The 25,781-nt window shown below is 45.5% G+C and overlaps 2 protein-coding genes across 2 annotated transcripts; one reads left to right on the top strand and one right to left on the bottom strand.

Moving 5' to 3' along the window:
- Positions 1-1,483: 1,483 nt before the first annotated feature.
- Dpm1 (dolichyl-phosphate mannosyltransferase subunit 1, catalytic) lies at positions 1,484-23,311 on the bottom strand. Its single transcript, XM_028868590.2, has 9 exons — positions 23,125-23,311; positions 20,035-20,134; positions 16,373-16,406; positions 12,376-12,452; positions 12,144-12,169; positions 8,622-8,717; positions 4,264-4,332; positions 2,586-2,700; positions 1,484-1,852 (listed from the first exon to the last, which is right to left on the bottom strand). The coding sequence occupies exons 1-9, from the start codon at positions 23,283-23,285 to the stop codon at positions 1,748-1,750; spliced, it is 783 nt and encodes a 260-aa protein (XP_028724423.1). The 5' UTR covers positions 23,286-23,311; the 3' UTR covers positions 1,484-1,747.
- A 235-nt stretch (positions 23,312-23,546) lies between these two features.
- On the top strand, positions 23,547-25,332 carry Mocs3 (molybdenum cofactor synthesis 3). The gene has a single exon (XM_028868589.2). It carries the CDS (start codon positions 23,557-23,559, stop codon positions 24,931-24,933), a length of 1,377 nt encoding a protein of 458 aa, XP_028724422.1. The 5' UTR covers positions 23,547-23,556; the 3' UTR covers positions 24,934-25,332.
- The last annotated feature ends 449 nt before the right edge of the window (positions 25,333-25,781 follow it).

Raw genomic sequence — 25,781 nt, forward strand, 5'->3', positions numbered from 1 at the left:
ATGCTTATGTCATCAGAATTAGTACAAAAATGCAGCATAAAAATTAGGCAACATTCTCCTCTAAATGACTTCTGGATGGTGGTGTTCACTGCTCAAACATGCCCAGAGAAACTCCAGCAAGTGACAATGACTGTGAAGCTAAGTACTGAGAACATGAAGAAGACCAAAGTTCTCTGCTCCAGTGAGGTGTGAGGTAGCAATGCTGTCTCTACAGAGACTTCTGAGCTGACTACTTGACTTCTGCTCCATGTACTTGACATTGACTACGTAATGCTGCATTTCAAGAGAACAGGTAAGATTCCTCAGCACTCAAAAAAAGTTTCAGAATATTATAATCCTATGACTTTGGTTTTAAAAAAATTTTAATTGGACACTAATAAACTTTCTAGTTATTAAGGATGAAGAAGTCACTTCCTCATGAACACTCAACAGTTTTTGGCAAAGGGGAACACAGTAGTGGCCCTTATTGGAATGCGTGCTATGGGTCCAGCTGGGGACTACTTGGAAAGATTTTAATACTCAACATAAATGAAGATTTTAATCAATGTTCATTCCTGTTACAATCAGCCAGAAAGATGGAAACAAAAATTTAAGACTTTCAATTTCTTTAGCAGCCAAAGTAAGGTGGGAAAACAGATATACAGGTTATGTGTCTAAGGGATGGTGCACACCCATAATCCCAGCACTTGACAAGGACGGGCAAGAGGACCAGTAATTCAAGACCAGCTGACTACAGAAGAAGTTGGAAGTCAACTTGGGCTCTTTGATAGTCAGACTCAGTTCGCTAAATGTGATTATCAAGTGACCTAGAGGCAGATGCCTCCTCTTTTTTCTTGCAAAGGACAGGCAACTAGATCTCATGTATTGACTCAAAACCTAAAACATGCTCCATGACTCCAAAGCGACACTGCAGATGGAAATGTACTGACTTAAGAGTTAGAGAAGGATGGTAAACGGAATGTCTGTCCCAGCTGCATGGAGCAACTTATCCTTCATTTTAACAAGCAGGACATTCTTCTGGACGGAGAAAAATAGTATCCATTTTTGTCATGTTGGCAAGTTTGTTGAGGTATTGAAATAATGTAAAAACAAGTATTTTGAGATCAAACAAGATAAGATACAGAAGCTAGTGCTCAAAAGGAAAAAACGGAACAAACCAGCAGCTATGTACTAACCACTGCCAGGCTCTTGCCCACCTCACAATGTATCCTCTGCAGTCTGCTTCCTGGCATTCTTGCCAGGCTAGCACTCTCGGTCTGCGTACAGATCACCACTTTATCTTGGTTCAGAAATCTCAGATGTACTTTAAGGTCAGAAATTTAATTTCTTTTTCAGTTCATACATGAACTGTGTTTTGTAAATGTAGTTAACCTTCCCTTTCAAACATCTAGGTATAAAGAACTAACAACCTAGTTTTATGGAGTATTTCATATTCTTCCTCGTAGGAAACTCTGCACCAATATATCTAATGAAAGCAGCAACATTTTACAAAAAAACCTGTATACATTTATTTATAGGTCTTAATACAGCACAATGTACATGAAAGTTGACAACATTGCTCATTAAATCAATAACTTTAAATTTTAATTTGAAATATAAAATGGAGTTTCTCCAGAGAAATGATCCATATGAAATGCACCTTACCTTTGGGCTCATGTGTTAAGAGAACATTGATAAAAATCAGTCACCTGGGCTTCTCTTACTTTTAATTGAAATGAACACGGTAAGTATAAATGAATAATTTCTTTTATGTAGTAGCAAAGAGAGTCAATAATCCTTTCAGGAAAGAGACTATTTCATTTCCTCCCAACTTGGATTCACCGTAAACTCGATCCACAAATGATATTGGAACCTGGTTAAAAAGACATATACATTAGTATACAGCAAGCTAGGACTACAGCATTCCCAATACAAGAGCGAAGCTTCAACCCACACCACCAGTCTGACATGTACATTGACAGTCAGGGTTCTTCAAGTAACTGTCCTTTAGCACATTATCTAAAATAAGTCCTCTGACTCAAATCCATAGCTGTCTGAGAAGCACTGACCCCGAATATTATGGTCGTTCATTTAAATTTCTAAAGTAAAATGACCTTTCACTTCTTTCTCCCTTCAGTTTGTTACATTTAATGATCACGGTGGAGTTAAATTACAAATTTTCTAATGTTCACAAGGAAGGAGGCATTCTGGGAGGGGGTGTTTTCTTGCTACGAGTAAGGCTTTGGTATTAGATATGGGGTTATCTCTAATAACTCACCATCCAGCCTGAAACCCTGCCTCCAGCTGGTGCCTTGTAACCCTGAACATTTACTAAGAAGAAAAGCAGCCAAGAAGCTCATACTGCAAAGCTGACTATTCAGAAGAAAGAGCTCTAGGTGCCAGAAACTTCATTATTTACAAGGAATCATGCCTTGGTTTAAATTGCAGTAGGTCAAACACACTCATCTGAATGTTCACCTTGTCGTGTATGGACACTCCAAATAACCGGAAGTCTAAGATGCTGCTAACTCAGCAGTTAGGAGAGCTATGCTTTTATAAACCTCTGTTTTTGGGGAGTAGGACACAGAACTTAGCAACTCACTCACCTCACCAATGGTGTAATTCAACTGTCTTGCTCGAACAATCATCTCCATCTGAAAGACGTAGCCTTTGGAGACACATTTTTCTATTAATTTCTGTAGAACTTCTTTTCGGTATAATCTGTAAGAAAACAGAGTATTTATAAACATCTGGACACGTGCCTGTCACACACATGCTGAACTTTCAGAATTCACTGGTGTCTATAATCTAAAGCTCTCAGTAGTCACTGGTAGATATACAAGTTCTCAGAGCTTATGATCATGTGTCTTGGGCAAGATGTACCTTATAAGAGCTTGGGATACTTTTGAAAACGAGTTCTTAGTGTCTTCTTGAGACTTATACTATTAGGAATTATGAAAATATGGTAAGTTAGCCACTGATACACAAGCACCTGTACTTTTGGCTTTGAAACTGCTTTAACATCAGCCTTTGAACTGGACATTCTGGAATGGCAGAATTGACAGATGGAAGTGATGATACGTACCACGGTGACAAGCAGCCCAGCAGTTAACAGGCATCTGCTTGCCAACATGGGCTAAGGTCCTGAGAACAATCAGGTCTCTCCAGGAACAGCTGTTAATACTATGGGTGAGCTAGGTTAGACCAGGATTAGGCATCACAGGATGGAGGCCATCCTGCAGACTTCTGTGAACAATTGAGGTCACAGGCATTTGTGGTAGGCAAATCCCTTAGGTCAAGCACACCTCACCATTCAAGCACATGGCTCACTCAGTTTATAAAGATGAAGAAGTCCTGTGGGGAATCCAGTCCTTTTGTTCAGTAAATTCAAGCGGCAGAAAGCATCAGTTTTTAGAAGGGGTTTTATTTATTTAAAACAATAGGTAGGGAGGCTACAATTTCTTTTTGAATTTTATTTCTCTCTCTCATGTGTGTATCCACACATATGCTAAAAGTGGCAGTTTGGCATAGTTATGTTCTCTGAAGACCCAGGGAGTCATCTGGAAACCAACTCTCCTCCAGTCTTACCCCAGCTCCTGTGTCTTTTAGATTTTAAGTGTGGGTAAGACAGACGGGAGAGACTCACTTATAGAGAGAACAAGGTAACTGAAAAGCAGAAATAGTAAGGACCTCAGGCTTTCTTGCAGAGGATGCTATGGCTGGGATATGAATGTGCTGTTCTTCAGAGCATACCAGCAACAGCCATGTTTCCAATGGGCAGCCAGCCCAGCAATGAGGTAAACAAGTATGCCAAATTCAGCTTGGAGAGCAAGAGTCTAACACGCTGCCTGCCTTTAACAAGGTTCTTTGGAGGTCCAGTCTGCTGACAGTCAGTGTGGGAGAAAAGCAGCTGTTTTGGGGGGTGGAGGATGTTGAGACAGGGTCTCTCTTTGTAGCCCTGGCCTGTAATTTACTATGTAGACCAGGCTGGCCTCAAACTCAGAGATCCATCTGCCTCCACCTCCTGCATGCTGGGGTTAACATGCTTGGCTGGGAAAGCAGCTCTCCTAACAGTGTTTTTGTTTGTTTGTTTTGTTTTTTTGTTTTTGTTTTTTGAGGCAGGGTCTCTGAGTAACCCTGACTAGCCAGGAACTCAGAGATCTTCCTGCCTCTGCCTCCCAAGTGGTGGGATTAAAGGCATGGTTGACTACCGCCCGGCTGCTTAACAGCCTCTTAAAGCAAGGAATCAAAGGAAAAGTTCCAGATATAGAAGAAACACTGTACCTGAAGCTTCCTGTTAAGTCCGATGCTCCTGGTCTCAGCAAAATCTGAGTTATAAAATTGGCCCCACGGCTGCCAAATTAATCAGATTTTCCTTATTAATATATTTTAATAACAAAAGAAACCCAAAGATATCCAAGAGCACAATGTCACAAATTCTAGTCATTAATAAATGTGATATCAATTCCTCTCTCTCTCTCTCTCTCTCTCTCTCTCTCTCTCTCTCTCTCTCTCTCTCTCTCACACACACACACACACACACACACACACACACACACACACACACACGTGTCTCTAGAACAAAAAGACAATGGAATAAGATCTGACACTTTTCAGAAAAGAACAGGGAATTTTTACCCTTTGCAAGTGAAATAGAGGAGACCTGAAAGTAACCACCCTGCCAAAATTTGCTGAGAGAGAAGGGCTGGGGCATGACTCAATTGGGAGAGTGCTTACCAGCATATGTCTACAAAGGTCTGGGTTCAGTCCCCAGCACTGCCTCGACTGGGTGTGGCAAGGATTGCCTGGACTACATGAAACTCTGACACACACACACACACACACACACACACACACACACACACAGAACAACGCCCCCCCCCCAACCAGCTAAGGAGAACAACCAGTCATTTAAACTTATAAATGCTTTGGCAGAAAAAGGTCAAGGATTTGAGAATGAGTTTGCCATGCAGGAAAAGGTAAGGTTTGCTAAGTTCTTTTTCAGATTCCAGCAAACGGAGACTGACTTCACACCTAACATGGCGGTACAAGTCTACAATGGTAGCACTCAGGAGACTACAGCAGGAGGCTCAAACTCCTGGCCAGCCAGGGAAGTCTGAAGAAAACAAGTGGGGTGGGGGGTCTTGGGGTGCTTCAGGTGGTGTCTGGACACCACACATCATATTTTTATAACCGTACATTGTCTTAAACTGGACATGTATTCTCCTGGTTTTTGAGAATGAGAAGTTAAAAAGCAAGGGAATAGGGTGGGGTGTGACACTCGGATCTCTTAAAGGATGCTCATCCCATCAAAGGGTTCATCCCATTATCTCCCAAACTAATCACCTCCCAAAGACTCCACAACACTAGGCGGGGGAGGGGTTATTTAACATAGGAATTTGTGAAACACAAACACTCAGCCCATAACAATGGCTCTAGATTAACAGAGCCCACACAATTATCAGTCGCAAGCTATTGGAGACTGTTGTATTAGCATTTCAAAGGGTGTCAAAGGCCTGAAGGAAATGACTTTTGCATGGCAGCCATTTTAGCAACAAGGGTTCAGAAAGGTTTTTTGGGATGGCCTGAAGGTAGATAGTCAACTCTCCAAAGCCCCAGAGCCCTAAACCAAGGCTGCTTCCTTATAGAAGATCATTAAAAAGAAAGAAAATTCACCAGGCATTGGTGACGCAGGCCTTTACTCCTAGGACCTCGAGGCAGAGGCAGAGGCAGGCAGACCTCTGGATTTGAGGCCAGCCTGGTCTACAGAGAGAGTTCCAGGCCAGCCAGGATTACACAAGAGAAACCCTGTCTTGATCCCCACTGCACTCCCCAAAAAGATCAAAGCACAATGTTAGAGACTGCAGCTGGGATGATGGCTACCAACAAACATTTTCCAATCTTCTTCAGTTATGTCTAAAATCTGTGATACTGTTCTAAGATCTAGTGCCCCCCTCCCCTAAAACATAAAGCTTTAGAGAGCTTATGTTCTATCTTTGTGGTACTTTAAATGAGAATGAACCCATAGACATACATTTGAATACTAGGTTCCTAGTTGATGGGACTGTTCAGGAGGATTAGAAAGTGTGGTCTTGTTGGAGAAGGGCGTCACTAGGGGTGGGCTATGAGATTTTAAAAGCTCATGCCAAGCTGGGCAGTGGTGGCACATGCCTTTAATCCCAGCACTAGGGAGGTAGAGCCAAGCGGATCTCTGAGTTCAAGGCCGGCCTGGTTTACAGAGAAACCCTGTCTAGAAAAACCAGAAAACAAACAAACAAACAAAAAACCAAAAAAACCTCATGTCGAGCCCAGTCTTGTTCTCTCTGCCTCCAACTTGCTAATCAGGATGGAAGCTCTTGGCTAGTGGCAGCACTGTGCCTGCCTGCCTGCCTGTTGTGATGCTTCCTGACAGGACCATGGATTAGCCCTCTGAAACTGTCAGCAAGGCCCCAGTTAAATGCTTTCCTTTATAGTTTGCTATGGTCATGGTGTCTCTTCAGAGCAGTAGAATACTAAGGAAGACAGAAGTATCTGTCTGAACTACTGTGTAAGATGATTTTGGTTTGGGCTTTTTTGTTTTGTTTGAGACAAGGTCTTAAATCATCCCATGCTAGCCCTGCCCCTACTTCCACTGTGCTGAATTATACGAATGGGTTGTTACGTCTAGTTGATGGGGATGTGCTGGGACTTCCAGGGCTTCTACATATTAGGTGGTCACCCCGAGCCCCAAAACAATGTTTTTTTTTTTTTTTATCTTATATTTATATAAGCTGGAATCTTGTTATGCTGCCCAAGTTGGTGCCAAAAGCCTGTGTTTAAGTCATCCTCCCGCTTCAGCCTCTTGAATATGGGGGACAACAGGCACGTGTCACACTGCCCAGTGATGGTGGATTTTTGTTTGTTTTTCGATACAGGGTTTGTCTGTGTAGTTTTGGAGCCTGTCCTGGATCTCACTCTGTAGACCAGGCAGGCTGGCCTCAAACTCAGGTCTACCTGCCTCTGCCTCCCCAGTGCTGGGCTTAAAGGCATGGGCCCCCACCGCCTGGTGATGGTGTATTTTTAATTGGATGGTGTGGAATCCTTGTATGGTTCAAGCTGAGTTTGAATTAGAATGTTTTGACTAAAATGTGTTCAAAGTCTCCCGGTCTGGGTTTGAATTCATTCTGGGCCACACTGAGAGACACAAAGCCTATTTATTCAGTGCAGACAGTAACTACTATCACCAGATGCACTAAATGCAATGACTGAAAGGTCAGAACGTGCTCAGGATTAGAACTCCCTAATGTTAATTAACAGTGAATGAATGCCCAAGTTCAAATGCCTTGGAAGATTAATAACTCATTGTCAGCCTAGCTGAGTCTGCATCCACCCTCTGGCGACTTGTTAGTCATGAAGTCTGCAATGGGTGTGAGAAGGGCAGGAGTCGATGTGTGTACTTCTCTGTCTTAAGGTTCCAGTGTTAGCAGGATTGAAAAGCACTACTTATTCAATCTCTTTACTTCACAGAAGATTAAGTCTCTTTAAATGACTACCCCAAGATCCCATAACTGAGGTGAATTGAATCTGCAACTGGATGAGGCAGTTGGTGACAGAAGACATTAGTGTAGGTACGACACTCGCCTTCCTATCACCTGACACTGAGTGGGTATACTGTGTGTCTCAGTTCCTTATGGTCTTCACACCAAGAGCCAGATGACTCCCTATTATCTGTTTATGGAAAATATTGATCTTATAGGAGCCCCAGCAGCACATGTGGGGGATGATGTGAGATGGTTCAGGTAGCAAAGCGCCAGCCTCAAATGCATGAAGACAGGAGTGGGGTCCTCAGATCAGAATGCTCACCGAAAGCCAGGCAGAAACCCTATCTCAAAATACAGGGTGGAGGATGCCTGAAGACTAGCACCTAAACAACACCTGAGGTACACATCTCCCAGTTTGTCTTGTGTGGCGCGCGCGCGCGCGCACACACACACACACACACACACACACACACACACACACACACACACGAGCAGCCATCAGAACTGAGATGTCCCAGCCAACCACCAGCACCAGCACTAACTGCCTGCTGTGTGACCTGTCAGCCAGCCCTGGGCTGAAGGGAGTTAGCTGCAGGAGCAAGGCCAGGTGAGGGCAGTGGAGGGAGGGCCTGCCAGGCAGCCCATGGATCCTACCCAACTTTGTCAGACAGTATCAGAGAACTAGATTGCTGGTTTCAAGATGGGCAAAGTAAAGCTTTGGAAGGGTGAATATACAAGGTAACACAATATTGAGAAACATAATTCTAACCAAGGTCTGTCTGACTTAAAAGCTGCTATCATCTAGTGCTGTATTTACTTAAAATGGTTTTTCCAAAACTGCATCATATAAAACTGCAATCAAAACAGTAATTCTACTGATACAGACCATTGCTATTAAGGGTTCTAATAATTGTGCTCATTTTCCCCTAGACAGCCCAAGTAAAACTTTTGGAAAAGAAAAGCTGTAGGTAAGATGCTATCTGGGAAGACTGATTGACAGTTATAACCTGATCCTACAAACCCAAAAGCGTTGACTGTGGTAATCTAATCCTAGTATTCCATCTATTTCCAATAGTTCCCCTGTAGAGAAATCACATAACATTCACACATACACACATGTACCTGATTATCTTTCTTTTCAAATCCCAGCCATAAACACCCCCACTTCCTTTGTAGCGAGTTCCAGAGACAATATCAAAATTACCCTCTTTTTGTTTCCTGTGGGGGGGGGAGAAAAATTTTTTCAATTAGAAAAAACTCTTAGGCTTTCAACAAGCATCTTTATAAACCATACAATCAAGTCGTCGTCCCGTTCCCCCGTCCCCTCACCCCCGTCCCCCCCCCCCAAGACAAGGTTTCTCTGTGTAGCTTTGGAGCCTGTCCTGGAACTCACGCTGTAGCCCAGGCTGGCCTCGAACTCACAGAGATCCACCTGCCTCTGCCTCCCGAGTGCTGGGATTAAAGGCTTGCACCACCACTGCCCGGCCACACAAAAGTTTTAAGGGAGAGACAAAGCATGAAGCCAAATTGATGACTTGACTGTCTAAAATGAGTCTTTCAAACCTGAACTGACCTTGAATTTTATCATTATTTTTTTTAGTTTTTTGAGACAGGGTTTCTCTGTGTAACAGTCCCTGCCTGTCCTGGAACTTGCTCTGTAGACCAGGCTGGCCTTGAACTCAGTGAGATCTGCCTGCCTCTGCCTTCTGAGTGTTGGGATTAAAGGCATGTGCCACCACCGCCTGGCCAGTTTTATTAAAATTTTAAAAAGTTTTATGTGTATGGGTGTTCTGCCTGCCTGCATGTCAGTATACCATGTGTTTGCAGTACCTTCAAAGGCCAGGTGTTGGGTCTCTTGGAACTGGAGTTATAGACTGGTAGTGAGCTGCCACATGCATGCTGGGAATTGAACCTGGGTCTTCAGGAAAGAGCAGCTAGTGCTTGTGACCACTAAGCCATCTCTCCAGTCCCTTTATTTATACTTTTCTTAGAGTCCAGGGATTCTATCTGCTAACTGTACCACATGCTGGCTCCAAGCCCTCCTCCACTGTCCAGGCCCCTTCTATAGGAAAGGCCAGGAACCTCCAGACTGCTGTTTCTTTCTTTTCTTTTTCTTTTTTATGATTTATTTATTATGTATACAATGTTCTGCCTGCATGAGGGCACCAGATCTCATCATAGATGGTTGTGAGCCACCATGTAGGTGCTAGGAATTGAACTCAGGACCTCTGCGAGAGCAGCCAGTGCTCTTAACTTGTGAACCACCATCTTTCCAGCCCCAGACCATTGCTTCTGAAAGAAAAAAAGGCATCCAACTTCCCACTAAGAGTTTTGTTGCAATTACTGACTTAGAATCCAAGTATGTATCTGTGTAAGTCAATAGAAACCTTCCCAATTCTCAGACTAGGACAATCAACAATAACAACAGCAACAATAATAAAAACATGGTTTCACTTTAGTCCAGGCTGGCCTTGAATTTACAGCACTCTTCCTGCCTCTGATTCAGCAATGCTGAGATTACAGATGCTGCTACTATGCCCAGTACTTCCCTCCCATCCCCCTTTTTGAGACAGGGTCCATGTAGCCCTGGCTGTCCTGTGTTGACTAGGCTGGCACTGAATGCACAAAGATCAGTTTGCCTCTGCCTCCCTAGTGCTAGGATTAAAGGCTTGTGCCACTATGCCTAGCAAGCCCCATTAATTTTTAACACTTGCAAAAATGGTCCAGACTATTCAACTCAGATGTTTGCAACTGTGCTGGTTGGTTTCTGTCAACTTGACACAAGTTAGTCTTCAGAGAAAAAGGAACCCCATTTAAGAAAATGCCTTCTAGCCGGGCAGTGGTGGCACATGCCTCTAATCCCAGTACTTGGGAGGCAGAGGCAGGCGGATCTTTGTGAATTCAAGGCCAGCCTGGGCTACAGAGTGAGTTCCAGGAAAGGTGCAAAGCTACACAGAGAAACCCTGTCTCAAACAAACAAACAAACAAACAAACAACAACAACAAAAAGCCTTTTCAGACTGGTCTGTGGACAAGCTCCTGGGGCATTTCTTGATTGACGACTGCTATGGAAGGGCCAAGCCTACTATGGCTGGTGCCATCCCCAAGCAGTAGTTTTGGAGTCTACAGCCTGTAACTCAGGCTAAGCAAGTCAGTTAAACAGTGTTCCTCTGTGGCTTCTGTTTCAGTTCCTGCCCTGACTTTTCTCAGTGATGGAATGTGACCTGGAAGTTCAAGATGAAATAAATCTTGTTGTCACTTTATTTTGGGACTGCCAGCTCCCCAGTAATGACATGGAGACTTATTAATTATGAAAGCTTTACCTTTAGTTTAGGCTTGTTCCTAACTAGCTCTTATAACTTAAATTAACATGTTTCTATTAATCTACCATGTGGCTCTTTACTCTCCTCCTTTCTGTACGTCTGACTCCTTTGTGTCTTGCTGGTGAAATTCTTGAACCTAGCTAGATGCATCCCCGAGTTCCTCTCTCTGCATGGAAGTTCCTAACCTCTCCTGTCTGTCTATTGGCTGTTCAGCTTTTTATTAAACTAATCACAGTGGTGCATCTTCACATAGTGATTAAATATCCTTGAAGAGAATCAGCATGCTTAGATCTTCAAATGGAATACACTCGAATGGCTAAAACCAAGTTCATGCATCCTGATGCATTTCCCCAAATGACTTCCCAGAGAGGCCCTGTCTATGACTCACCTCCTTTAGCAGCATCAAACATGTCCAGTCTACCATCTTACTGCTTCTCTAAAAGCCTCCACATCTGACAGACTTAACTGGTCACAACAGGATGGAATTCTCTCATGCTTTATTGGTCACCTGGAAATGATTTCCTTTAATTCTCTCTTTTAAGCAGTGACTGCTGACTGACAAGGTGGTGAGTATACTGTGGAGTCATGATGCCTAGAATCCTGGAAATCCTGGACCAAATCCTATTGTCTATGGTCGCTGACTATAACAAGTCAGACCTAATTGTAGACAATAAGGATTTCATCTTGTCCTTGTTCTGAAAGAAAAGAAAATGTTCCTAAGGGCTCCTAAAGTAAGTCATTTAGTCATAGACCTATATTTATGAGTCCCAAGTCTCTATGTTAGTTAAATTTTGACAGAAAAGTTAAAATAGCATGAATATTTTAAATGAACAAACAAACTAAATTTAAAAATTTTTAATGTCCGAAATACAAGAAACAAGGCTGGAGAGACAGCTCAGGGGTTAAGAGCAATGGCTAGTCTTCCAGAGGTCCTGAGTTCAATCCTCAGCCACATGGTGGCTCACAACCATCTATAATAGGATTTGATGCGCTCTTCCGCTATTCAGGTATACATGTAGAGCACTCATACATAAAATATAAATGTAAAAAAAAAAAAAAAAAAAGCAGCCCCCCCCTCAACAAAACAAAATAAAACATATCAAAACAAAAAAAAACTAAGCCGGGCAGTGGTGGCGCATGCCTTTAATCCCAGCACTTGGGAGGCAGAGCCAGGAGGATCTTTGTGAGTTCAAGGCCAGCCTGGTCTACAGAGCGAGATCCAGGAAAGGTGCAAAGCTACACAGAGAAACCCTGTCTTGAAAAACAAAAACAAAAACAACCCAAAAAACAAAACAAAACAAAAAACTAGAAACAGTACCTACCTGATAAATTCAGGAATAAATTTGGGCTGAAATTTGGAAAGAATAAAGAGTAAGTTAGAAACAAGTCTATCAAAAACACCTATCAAGACAGGCAAACTGGGTGTGGTGGTGCATACCTATAATCTTAGCATTCTAAGGGTAAAGCAGGGGGATCCCTGCCCTCTCCAGACCAGTCGATGATACAATAAGACCATCTCCACACTGAACAGAACAGAGCGAGGAGGCCACTTACATGGTGGGAGAGGTCAGCATCCATAATGATGACATAGTTTCCTGTGGCATGTTTTATTCCATGAATATAGGCAGTTCCTAAAAACCAAAGTAGTTAGACTCATTAATAAAAATAGCCAGAAGGAACTGGAGAGTTGGCTCAGCAGTTAAGAGCACTGGCTGCTCTTCCAGAGGACCAAGGTTCTATTCCCAGCACCTATATGGCAGTTCATAACCTCTGTAATTCCAGCTTCTGGGTATCTTCTGCCCTGTTCTGGCCTCTGCAGACACTTTATGTACATGGTACATAGACATACATGTAGGCAAAACACTCATATATAAAATTTGAAAAAGAAAATAACAACGAAAGCCCACCCAAAATGCTTAGGTCTGCATTTATATGGGAAAAGAAATCACTTTGCATCCTAAAAGCAAACATTCGTCTTCTAAAAGTGACCCCAACCAGCTGGTAACTCTCCATATTCAGTGGCACAGTTCACATGCTTTATAAACACAATCAAGAAGGTAGGTGGCCACCCATCCTTCATTCTGATGCCAACTTAAAAAAACAAAACAACAAAAAACAACAACAGAAAACTAACCATTCTTGTATTTAAAATTAGTGGGAAAAAAAAGTCTAATACAAAAGTCTTTTCTTTTTTTGGGGGAAGTTTAAGTCGGGGTTTCACATTGTAGCTCAGGGTGACCTTGAACCTAGGAGACCCTTTTGCCTCAGCCTCAAACTGCTAAGTGTTGTAAAAAACAGCGAGAGAGAGAGAGACTTTGCTGAGTTGGATCTGAGGAGTCACAGGGCAGGTGAGAAAGAGACACACCATGCAGACATGGCGGCTGGCAGTCCTGGGAGATGGGAGCTGCAGGAAAGACACACCATGCAGGTGGCACTTACGTTAAAGTTTTATTAAAGGGGGAAGGGAAAGAGAAGGGAGGGAATGAGAAGGGGGGTTCTCTTAAAGGGGACTTTACATAGGATGATGTTGTCAGGATGCTGGGTGGGCCAGAATGCTAACACTAAGAGCCATCATGCCAAGCTTCCAAAATTTCAGACTATATAAACATCATTATATGCTATGTTCCCTGGTCAACGCCCCCCCCCCCCAAAAAAAAACACCAAACCTTCTTGTTAGCGCTTTAGCATCTTCTTGAAAAAGAGGCCAGGTTTCTCAGAGCTCCTTATTTACAAATCAGCTTCCTAGCCACTGCCATTTTATCTATTTCAGAAACCTCAAATATATTCCAATGACCTCCCCCTCAAAATTTCTGGCCATCTAACAAGCTACTATGCAGGAAATGGCACCAGGTGTGCTACCCACACCCAGGGAAGGCTGAGTTCCTGCCTCTGCCAGTGACTCCCCACTGTGATTACAAGGCATACTGGCTGTATATCCCAACCATCTTTTAACTGCCTACTCTGTCTCCACATTCACAGTGCCCCAGGCATTACCTTCTGGTCCCAGTTTCATTTCCCAGCCAGTTTCCCTCCTGCTCTTCCTGCACTCCAAATCAGGTTCCAAAGGAGCTGTCTATTCAAGGTCAACTGCAATTTGCCAGGTACAATAGGCCCTACTAGAGTATGTGGCCAGGGGCCCAGCTATCTTATTTTGCCATCTCTGTGCACAAAGTCTCCCATTCAGAACCAGGAGGACTGGGAATGCCTGCATTCTCTATCCTGAGCACCATCACAATCCACAATCAGGTTGCAATGGCCGACACCAGTTGAGCATTATAAAATGAGAGACTTTTTGATTTTTTTTTAAAAAAGGTTTGTGTTTTTTTGTTTTTGTTTTTAGAGATTTATTTATGTATACAGTGTTCTGTCTGCACATATCCCTGTAGGCCAGAAGAGGGCGCCAGATCTCATCACAGATGGTTGTGAGCCACCATGTGGTTGCTGGGAATTGACCTTTGAAAGAGCAAACAGTGCTCTTAACCTCTGAGCCATCTATCTCTCCAGCCCAACTTTTTGATTTTTTAAAAATTTTTAAATTTATCTATTTATTAATTTTTTTAGACAGGGTCTCACTATGTAGCTCTGGCTAGCCTGGAATTTGTTATGTAGACCAGGCTGGTCTCAAACTCATAAAGACCACCTGCATCTACTTACTGAGTGCTGACATTAAAGGCTTGTACCATTAGATCTGTCTAGAGAGGCTTTTCAATGTTCCAGCTACTGAGAAATGATGTGTCTGAGGTGACAGAAATGCCAAGTCCCTTGACCTGATCCTTGCAGACTGTACACAGAAGCTAGTGTCACAGCATGGACATTTGCTATGGATCTATGAAAGCAGAAACAAGTTTTAAAAATCAAACATCACAAGCATCTCATTTAGAGCACTGAGTTTCCTAACAAATTTGACTGACTCTAATGTTTTCACTGACTGTTCAAAAACTCTTTGTGGCTTTTTTGGTGGCATTTTCCAGATCATTTCAATCTCAAAGAATACTGTGGACTTAGAAGTTCAAGCATTTGATGCTACTAGCAAGTTCATTCTTCAGGACAGAACCTTTCCTTTTTCCCTCTTCCATGCGTGTTTGCATGCATGTGTGCATGCATGTTTTCCCTCTTTCTGGGAATGAGGTATGCATGTGTGAGCATGTGGAGGTCCAAAGTTGATGGTGGAAGTCATGCTCAATCCTTCTTTCACCTCATTTATTAAAGGCAAGATCTCTCAAGCAAACTCAGAGCTCACTGATCTGGCTAGTCTCACTTCTCCTTCTGTGGCTGAATTACAGGTGAGCTACCACGTACACCCAGCATTTCTGGAGATCTGAACTCTGGTCCTGGTACATGTGCAAGTACTGAACTGTTGAGCCATCTCTCCATCTTAGCAGCTTCCATCTGTTAAGAACTATGAAAAGAAGGCATTTCAAGTCTCATCTCAGAACCACTGGGCCCATTTGAAATACTCTAGAACATCGATTCTCAATCCATGCATGGGTCACAACCCCTTTGGGGATCAAATGACCCTTTTAATAGGGGTCGAATATCAGATATCCTGCATATCAGATATTTACATTATGATTGTTTTGTTTTGTTTTTCCAGACAGGGTTTCTCTGTGTAGCTTTTCGCCTTTCCTGGAACTCGATTTGGAGACTAGGCTGGCCTCGAACTCACAGAGATCCGCCTGCCTCTGCCTCCCGAGTGCTGGGATTAAAGGTGTGCGCCACCACCGCCCAGCTACATTATGATTTTTAACAGTAGAAAAGTTAGTTGTGAAATAATTTTATGGTTGGGATCACCACGACATGAGGAACTGTACTAAATGGTCAAAGCATTAGGTAGACTGAGATCCACTGCTCTAGAATGCTGTTTAAGGTGGAAACTTTTTCATTCTTAGAAATAATCACCTTTTAGACTTACCATTTAAAGACTTTGCAAAGTATATACTGGTCTAAGATGTGCACCCTCAGACCCTGGCTCTCCCTTTACCTAGGCTACATTATACGGAATCCCACTTCCCAGGTTCTTGTCACTTGTGTTCCAGACAGTTGTGGGAAGCACAAGTGAAGACTGCCAGGGGAAGCCAGGGACATCTAAGTAACCCCATCTGCATGGCATCTAGCAGCATCAACTGGCCAGCTTCCACAGTTTCACTTCCAGCAACCTTCGCCCCTCCCCACACTCTGCTTCCTCTACCCAGAGCAGGTTTCTGGGCCCTACCATACGCCACCTTCCAGCCTCCCCACCCCACTCCTGCTCCTCAGCAGTCAGTCACCCCTCTCCTAGTAGCTCAGCTTTGTATCAGGCTTCTGAACAACTGGTCTCCTTGTTAACTAGAATCCCTGTATTAAATATCCTATTTAGACAGAAGTAGTGGTTTATGTTTCGCTGAGTGGGTCCTCACTGATACAGACAACCTAAGTAAAACCATCAGGATGTCACAAAGATCACTAAAGGCCATCACAGCTGACTGTACTTGGGCCCTTTTCCAAACTGGGAAAACACAGAGGCAAATATGACTAGGTCAAATAACAGGAAAGGGCTGGAGCCCCAACTTACCAAGGCCCAGCTTTTTCTCTCGTGGTCTTAGGAGCTACAAGAAAAAGAAACAACATGTCAACACAAAAAGACAAAAATATTTTAAATTTCATTTTAGCCGGGCGGTGGTGGCGCACGCTTTAATCCCAGCACTTGGGAGGCAGAGGCAGGTGGATCTCTGTGAGTTCGAGGCCAGCCTGGGCTACCAAGTGAGTTCCAGGAAAGACGCAAAGCTACACAGAGAAACCCTGTCTCGAAAAACCAAAAAAAAAAAAAAAAAAAAAAAAAAAATTTCATTTTATTCCCATAAATGCATACTCAAGATTATACTTCCAGGGATCTTTCTTAACTTTGTTACTATAAATGCAATCTCACTGAAAAAGATTATTGAATTTATTAGACCTTGAAGTGGAGTATGTTCAACATTTTTGTCCAAAGCCAAAAAGGTATCTGGGGGCTGGAGATGCAGCCTAACATGCATGAAGAGCTGGCTCCCTCCTGAGCACTATATACTGTGGTGGACCACCAGCAGTACCAGTGTCTGAGAGGCAGGGTCAAGCACCAGGGGCTCCAGCTCAGCTGGTCCGAGGTAACCCAGACTTCAGGATACCTACTTCTAACAACAAAGCAAAGACAGCAGCCACCACACCAGCCAGTTCAGTGCAACTTTTTTTTTTTTTTAAAGATTTCTGTTTGTTTTTCAAGACAGGGTTTCTCTGTGTAACAGTTCTGGAACTCGCTCTGTAGACCAGGTTAGCTTCAAACTCACAGAGATCCTCTGCCTGCCACTGTCTTCCGAGTGCTGGGATTAAAGGCATGGGCTACCACGCCTGGTGTTTTTTAGATTTTTAAATTTTATTTTATGTGTTACGAATTTTTGCCTGTGTGTATGTCTATGTACCATGTGCATGCCTGGTGCCCATGGAGGCCAGAAGGAGGTGTGGGAGTCACTGGAACAAGAGTTAGGAATGGTTGTGAGCTACTATGTGGGTGCTGGGAATCAAACCCAGGGCCTCTGCAACAGGAAAAAGAACTTTAATTCTAATCTTACAGTAAAATTTTTACATGTCCCCCACTTCTGGTTCCACTCTTATAGGAAAACGGAATTATCTTCACATTGATCATACTTTTTGTTGTTGTTTTTTTTTGGAGACAGGGTCTCACTGTGTATCCCTGGCTGGCCTGGAACTCACTCCATAGATGAGGCTGGCCTCTGCTTCCTAAGTGCTGGGATTAAAGACCTGCACCACATCTACCCTTTTTACAAGCACTCGTTGGTTCATTTTTAGAAAAACTGAGCCTTTAACAAATCACTCTACAGCTTTCCAAAGCTTTGGGTGTCATTTTTCATCTTCCCAAACTTTAAACACTATGGCCACCCCTTCTCTGCCAGCTTAACCATGCCTTGAATGACTGACCCTGTTTTCTACTGCTCTGATAACATAGCCAGTTGCTTTTTTTTGTTTTGTTTACTTGTTTTTCAAGACAGGGTTTCTCTGTGTAACAGAGTCTTGGCTGTCCTGGAACTTGCTCTGTAGACCAGGCTGGCCTTGAACTCACAAAGATCCGCCTGGCTCTGACTCCCGAGTGCTGGGATTAAAAGAGTATACCACCACATTCAGGAAGTTATGTGTTGAGGCCATCCTAGACAACTTAGTGGTAAGACACTGTCTCGAAGAATAGAAAGAGAGCTGGTGATATAGCTCAGTGGTAGAGCATCTGCCTAGCATGTGCAAGGCCTGAGGTTCAGTTCTCCAGTATCACAGGGAAAAAGATCTAGTCTTCTTATGGTGATGAGCTACCATTTCTTGAAAGGCAAGTAAGTGTCCACAGAGTCTCCAAAGACTTCTGTGTCTCCGACAATGGTTCTCTATCTGGAAAAGGGATAATGTTGTCCCCAAGGGAACATGAAACAACTTCATTTCAACTTGCCAAGAAGGGAGGGAAGCTGCTACTGGCATCTTGTGGGTAGAGTCCAGAGATGCCACTAAATATCTACAATGAACAGGACAGGTCCCCACAGTAAATCATCCAGCAATGTGTGCAAACCAAGAACCCCTGGACTGCAGTGAGCTGCAAACACAAATGAGAAATGCAAGCTGACACCAGAACATGTTCCATAGTTAAGTCTATACTCAACTGTGCACTTTTGGTCCGAGCTATCCGAAGTAGGATTCACAAATATCTTGAAAGATTTAAAACCCAACTAGTAATAAAAAAAAAGACACAACTCACAGCAACTGTTGGTGAAGCCACAGCTACGCTGTGCCTTTCTGTACATGTGTGCTGTGGAGATCGCTCTGTATAGATAAAATGCTGACTGGCCATTAGCCAGGCAGGAAGTATAGGTGGGGCAAGCAGAGAAAAGAATTCTGGGAAGTGGAAGGCTGAGGCAGAGGGATGCTGCCAGCTGCCGCCATGAGAAGATGTAAGGTACCAGTAAACCACGAACCACGTGGCAACTTATAGACTAATAGAAATGGATTAATTTGGAGAGAACTCTAGCTACATATGTGTGTTAGTGTGCTGGGGTTACAGACACCTGTGAACTGCCTGATGTGGTACTAAGATCTGAATGCAGGTCCTGACAGAACAGCAAGAGCTCTCTCCAGCCCAGACACCCCTCTCACCCTCACGCTCTTTTATACTAAGAATATCTTCTACAAATTACACTAAGAACATCTTCTAATGATTATACTAAGAATATCTTTTAATAAGCTCTGACTCTGCTTTAAAAATGATATCAAACTCATGAAGCCACTATAAAATCGCCTCTGTACCTGCCCAAGTCACTCCCACAGGGGGTCAGGCTCCATGGTACAGTGAGAATGTCAAGTTGGGGATTTGGGGATTCAGGAAGTATCTCCCCAACTCCCCTGCTGTGGGATGGTCTGTATGTCAAATTGCTCTGATTGGTCAATAAATAAAACACTGATTGGCCAGTGGCTAGGCATGAAGTATAGGCAGGAAGTATAGGCGGGACTAACAGAGAGGAGAAAACAAACAACAGGAAGGCGGAAGGAGTCACTGCCAGCCGCCGCCATGACAAGCAGCATGTGAAGATGCCAGTAAGCCATGAGCCACGTGGCAAGGTATAGATTTATGGAAATGGATTAATTTAAGTTATAAGAACAGTTAGCAAGAAGCCTGCCACGGCCATACAGTTTGTAAGCAATGTAAGTCTCTGTGTTTACTTGGTTGGGTCTGAGCGGCTGTGGGACTGGCGGGTGACAAAGATTTGTCCTGACTGTGGGCTGGGCAGGAAAACTCTAGCTACCCTCCCCTACTCTTTGGGAAGAAATGTAACTGCCTCAAGCCCTGAAGTCACTCCTGTGTCTCCGCTAACAGTCTTTCCTCCCTACAAACTCAGAGCTCAGGCAGCACCGTGTACAAAGTACATGCAGGCCCAGAGAAGGGAGAGAACAAGACAGAAACCAAGAACTCCTTCCTGATCAGCGCTGTAACATATCCACCCACACAGTGTCACATTTTAATACTTTAAGAAAATACATCTGCAAAATGATCATAAATCAGAGGTCCACTCTTTTGTTGTAAAATTACCACTGGCCCACATATCAGACACATAATTTTGATGCCAAAAAGGTCTGCTGCCTTTCGTCTTTCCAGACTTTGTTCCTTACCACCCTTTCCCCCATAGAGAAAGGAAGGGGTGTGTGACTTACAATTCTGTCTGGCCCATAGATCTTTTCCAGTTGTTCAGCAACTTCTCTTGTCCCATCTGGGCTTCCATCATCTATGATTATAATTTCATAGTTGATTGCACTAAAATAAAATTTAAATTTATATTAATGTTAGGTGATGATCTCTCAAATTTTTAAGTAAATTAAGTTAAAAGTCAGGAGGATATTCAAGGCATTCTCAGCTATAGGGACTTTCATAGACAGCCTGCAATACCAGAGATCCTATTTCAAAATCCAAAGCAAAAGAATACTTTCAATGACACTAGCAAATTTAAATAATCTGGAATTTATCTGACTTAGTTCCACTTTAATTAGTTAATTAAGGTTTTTGAAGATAGGGTTTCTCTGTGTAGCCCTGGCTGTCCTAGACCAGGCTGGCATTGAACTCAAAAGATCCACGTGCTTCTGCCTCCAGAGTGCTGGGTATAAGCCCCCACTGACCAGCTATTACACTCTTAAAATTACTTTCTATTATATCATGCAATAGTTTCTCCTCTAAAAACCATTCAACATTAGTTGTCTGGTGGATAAATCCCACCTGCTGCCCACATAATCATCATGCCCCACCCCCTTGTATAAGACATAAAGGGGAAAGGAAAGGAAGCAGCATCTTCCTCTTGACCCTAATTAGGTACCTAGGAAATCAACCAGAAAACAATGGACTGTTAAAGGTTGTGAAAGTTAGCCTTGGCAAACTTTGTAGGAAAGAAACAAAACCCAGCCTAAATGTCAAGAATAGGTACAGGGAGGCTGCGGAGATGGCTTAGTGGGTAACAGTACTTGGCATACGAGCAATAGGACCTGAATTTGGATCCCCAGCAGCCAAAAGAATGGGGATGACTAGGCATGCCTGTAACTCCAGCGCTGGGGGGGTGGGAGTTTGAAACCCCCAAATAACAGAAGCTCCCCACTGAGAGAGACCCTGCTTCAAAAAATTCAAAGTGGTGAGTTAAAGAGGAAGACAGCACATGTCCTCAACTAGTCTGTGTACACACTCTACCCCCACTACATACACAAAAGAGTAGGGATACTGACCAGCTCCCCACTGTTTTTGATTTTGAAAAATGCATGTCACAAAGTGAAGTAATTCTAAGCAAAATTCCTCCCTTTCTGGTTTCAAATAAGCCAGATCACCAGAGGGTCATGTAGTCTAAACAATCCAACAGAACTGCATCAGAGATGTAGCTATTCCTAGTAAATCTCATTTTGATTCCAGAACATTCACTGCAGGAGGCAGCTCACTAACAGAGTTCCATCCCCCAGCACAATTGGCCCCCAAACCACAAAAAAGGATATCCCAGAACTTTAGAGGCTGAGGCTGGGGAATTCCAGCACAGCCTTGATTACAATGTAATGAAAGGGAGCAGGAAGCGGAGTGGGGAGGTACCGAGTGTTAGACTCATAAGTTAAACAGAACAAAAAATACCATAAAATCAGTATACAAAGCCAGAGTACATGAAAATGTTATGGTTAAGTTCTCTAATTTGGGAAAAGCTGGCAGAACCAATTTAAGAGATAAAACCTAACGAAAAAGATATGCATTGCACATGGAGGGGCTACTATATTCAAACTGATTCTTATTCAGAGATATAATCAAAACAGTAATCCTAAACCTGGCCAGTGGCGGTGGCTGGCCTTTTAATCCCAGCACTTGGAGGCAGAGGCAGGTGGATCTCCAAGTTTGAGGCCAGCCTGGTCCACAGAGTGAGTTCCAGGACAGCCATGGCTACAAAGAGAAATTGTTTCTAAAAACCAAAACCAAAAGCAAAAAAGAAGAAAAAAGAAAGAAAGAAAGAAAAAAAAACAACCAAACAACAGCATCTGCAAACAGACAAACAAGAACAACAAGCCGGGCCATCCTGGCCCTGAGTGGTGGCTCACAACGTTAGTCCCAGCATTTTGGGGGGCAGAAGCAGGCAGATCTGAGTTCCAGGCCAGTCAGGGCTCAATCAAACAAGGCAGTCTATGGCTTTCAATAGATCAGTATGGTGAGGTTGGGCTTCTATAAAGAGAAACTATGTATCAAGTATTTTGTTTCCTTTTTTTTTTTTTACACAGGGGCTGTTAATGTAGCCCTGGCTGAAATTGAACTTGCTATACAATCCGTCTGGCTCTGCATCCCTTGCAACACACCACCAAGCTTGGCATCAAGTACTTTTTCTGACTGCTAGAAATATGGGCACAGCGTCCTCGTTTTCATTTGAAAAGCAAAGTAAAAACTAATGAACAAACAAAAAGCTCTGGAAACAATCTGTGTTCTCTGACAAAACTGGTCTAAATAAACAGCGCTCTACTATGGCATCCTACCTAACTTGCAAAATCATGTTTGTGTATGTTGTTAGTAAAAGATCGCCCACAGCATGATGACACTTGTCGCCGTGAAACAACTGACTCCGTACTGCTCTCAGGAGGCATTTTATTTAGTTCACTTAGGAGGCCTTTTAAAAAACTTGCCTAGCACGTCCAATGTCAGAATTCCCGTTCCTCTAAGGGCTAGGATTGGGGTTCAGTAGAACTCTGCCTAGCAGTGAGCAAGGCCCCGTGTTTATGAACACAACAAACAAACAAACAAACAAGGCCCAGTTTCTAATCACGGTGCCAAACAGTGCTCGGCGAAGGTGCTCTCTCCTTTGCTCATCCGCAGCTCCCTGACAGCGCAAACATCAAGCTTACGTAAGCACTCGGCCCTGCGGTGGTGGCGAGAGCGAGCGCCGGCTCGGGGCTCCCGGCCCTGGCGGCAGATGGTGACCGCCTGGAGGGGGTGGGGGATGAGGTTAGGCTTCCCGCCTCGCCCCGAGGAAAAGTGGAGGTAGCCCTCTCCAGAGAAGGGCGGGGGAGGGGGCGGAGGCCAGAGCGAGCGGCCAGGAGATCAACAGATCTCGCCGGAGACCTGGACAGGAATGAGAGCGAGGGAGACCGCCGCGGGGCTGACCGCCGCGGCTTTCCTCGCCGGGAAAAGCCTCGAGCAGGCTCGGGCTGCAGCGGAGGCCGGACGGGTCCCCTCGCGCGGCCAACCGCCGACCCGCAGCCCGCGGCCGGCTCCGCGGCGCCCGCGCCGCAAGCTGCTTCTACCTCTCGGAGAAGCTCTTCACCAGCAGCCACACGATGAGCGGCAGGTTCTCGCGCTCGTTGTAGGTGGGCAAAAGGACCGAGTACTTGTCTTGTCGCGAGGAGCGGCCCTGCGGCGGTCGCTGAGACGCGGCGCCGCGGCGACTCGCCCCCGTGGAGGCCATGACGGATCTGCGCGAGGCACCGGAAGCGGAACCACGTCACCCGCGTGGGTCGCACCAAAGTCCGGAAGCTGAGGGAGCCTTGGCCTCCGTGTGGTTCCCTGGAAGTACTCCGATTCTGGGACTGTCTCCAGTCGACTCTCAAGTCTTCATCAGGAAACACCCGTCCGTTCCATTTCCTCAAACTCTAGGAAGCGCCTTAGCCGTCCAGTGGCTAAGAGATGGGTAACCGGAAGCGGAAGTCACTTCCCGGATACTTCCGGAAGAGGCTGTCATGGCTGCCCAGGAGGACGCAGCGGCTCTACTGGATGAAATCGCCCGGCGTGAGGAAGAGCTGGCTTCGCTGAAGCGGAGGTTGGCGGCAGCCCTGGCGTCCGAGTCGGAGCCCGAGCGTCCGGTCCCGTTGCCGCCGCTGCTCCCCAAGGCCGCCCTGTCGCGGGATGAGATCCTCCGCTACAGCCGTCAGCTGCTGCTGCCGGAGCTGGGCGTGCGCGGGCAGCTGCGCCTGGCGGCCGCCTCCGTGCTGGTGGTGGGCTGCGGCGGGCTGGGCTGCCCGCTGGCCCAGTACCTGGCGGCGGCCGGCGTGGGCCGCCTGGGCCTGGTGGACCACGACGTGGTGGAGACGAGCAACCTAGCCCGGCAGGTGCTGCACGACGAGGTGCTGGCGGGCCACGCCAAGGCCCGGTCGGCGGCCGCCGCGCTGCGCCGCCTCAACTCGGCGGTGGAGTACGTGCCGTACGCGCGCGCGCTCAGCGAGGCTTGGGCGCTGGAGCTGGTCCGCGCCTACGACGTGGTGGCTGACTGCTCCGACAACGTGCCCACGCGCTACCTGGTGAACGACGCGTGCGTGCTGGCCGGCCGGCCGCTGGTGTCGGCCAGCGCGCTGCGCTTCGAGGGCCAGCTGACCGTCTACCACCACGACGGCGGGCCCTGCTACCGCTGCGTCTTCCCGCGGCCGCCCCCGGCCGAGACGGTGACCAACTGCTCCGACGGCGGCGTGCTCGGCGTGGTGCCCGGCGTGCTGGGCTGCGTGCAGGCGCTGGAGGTGCTCAAGATCGCCGCGGGGCTCGGCCCGGCCTACAGCGGCAGCATGCTGCTCTTCGACGGCCTCGGGGGCCATTTCCGCAGGATCCGGCTGCGGCGTCGCCGGCCCGACTGCGTCGTGTGCGGTCAGCAGCCCACCGTGACCCGCCTGCAGGACTACGAGGCCTTCTGTGGCTCCTCGGCCACCGACAAGTGCCGTGCCTTGAAGCTCCTGAGCCCCGAGGAGCGGATTTCGGTGACCGATTACAAGCGGCTTCTGGATGCCGGAGCGCCCCACATCTTGCTGGACGTCCGGCCTCAAGTGGAGGTGGACATCTGTCGTCTGCCGCACGCCCTCCACATCCCTTTGAGTCACTTGGAACGCAGGGATGCCAACAGCCTGAAGCTTTTAGGGGAGGCCCTCCGAGACGGGAGGCGGGATTCGCAGGAAGGAGCTGCTCTCCCCGTGTATGTGATTTGCAAACAGGGGAACGACTCCCAAAAAGCCGTGAGGGCCCTGCAGTCCTTAAAGGCGGTGCCAGAGCTAGACTCCTTAGCCGTTCAGGATGTTGTAGGGGGACTCATGGCCTGGGCCGCCAAAATCGATGGGGCCTTTCCACAGTACTGAGGGGACGCCGTGTGATGTGCGTGGATGGTTGTGATAACCTCGAGGATCCACTTATTTGCACCTTTCCAGTAATGTGGGGAAGAGCCTGGGCCCACAGTCTCAGAACAAATGGGCTCTCTTTTGCAAGGAGCTTTTTGAGAAAACAGGATAAAATTGTTTTATCCTGAGAGCTCCTTTGTGTTTGGGGCACTTGTACAGTACCTTCAACATACGACGTGGAGTGTGACAGACAGTATTTATGTTTCCCATCTGTTCCAATCAAAATACTCTCTGGACCATCCATTTTATACGTGGAATTAAGATGCAGTTTTACTGCACCTTAGTCTAACTTGATTATTTACAGATGGTACACTTGCATTCAGCTCATTTTAAATAAAGGTATTTGAGAGGTTAGAGAAATGGCTTAGCACTGGCTGCCCTCCCTACCCGGCGGCGGTGGCGGTGGTGGCGGCGGCGGCGGTGGTGGTGGAGGTGGCGGCAATGGTGGCAGTGGTGTTTCCTAGTTTGACTCCCAGCGCTGGTGTGTTGGTTCACAACTGTCTGTAACTCCAGTTCCACGAGGTCAGATGTCTCCTCGACTATTCTAGCACCAGGCGGGGTCTTGGTGCACAGACATACATGCAGGCAAAACACTCATACAGTTTTAAAATCTTTTTTTAAAAAGTTTAAAAATGATTACTTGAGTCTTATTTCTACTTAAAATGATAGGATATACTCATTAGAACTACTTAAGTGCAGAGTGTTTTTAGGATCTGGAAATGGGTCATTCTAGAACCTATTACGAGTGTCAGTGCAGTCTTGACAGCACAGTAAAGGAAACTGATTTGTGGACCATCAGCTTCCCACAG

This window comes from Peromyscus leucopus, chromosome 4, assembly GCF_004664715.2.
Source record: "Peromyscus leucopus breed LL Stock chromosome 4, UCI_PerLeu_2.1, whole genome shotgun sequence".
NCBI classification, from domain to species: domain Eukaryota; kingdom Metazoa; phylum Chordata; class Mammalia; order Rodentia; family Cricetidae; genus Peromyscus; species Peromyscus leucopus.

Excerpts from the sequence above, each read along its gene's own strand:
- Dpm1 (XM_028868590.2), bottom strand. The coding sequence starts at position 23,285 with ATGGCCTCCACGGGGGCGAGTCGCCGCGGCGCCGCGTCTCAGCGACCG. Across the intron at positions 12,453-16,372 it reads AGAGAAAAAGCTGGGCCTTG|GAACTGCCTATATTCATGGA; the intron begins GTAAGTTGGGGC and ends TTTGGTTTTTAG. Across the intron at positions 4,333-8,621 it reads TTGAAAAGAAAGATAATCAG|CCGTGGGGCCAATTTTATAA; the intron begins GTACATGTGTGT and ends TTAATTTGGCAG.
- Mocs3 (XM_028868589.2), top strand. The coding sequence starts at position 23,557 with ATGGCTGCCCAGGAGGACGCAGCGGCTCTACTGGATGAAATCGCCCGG.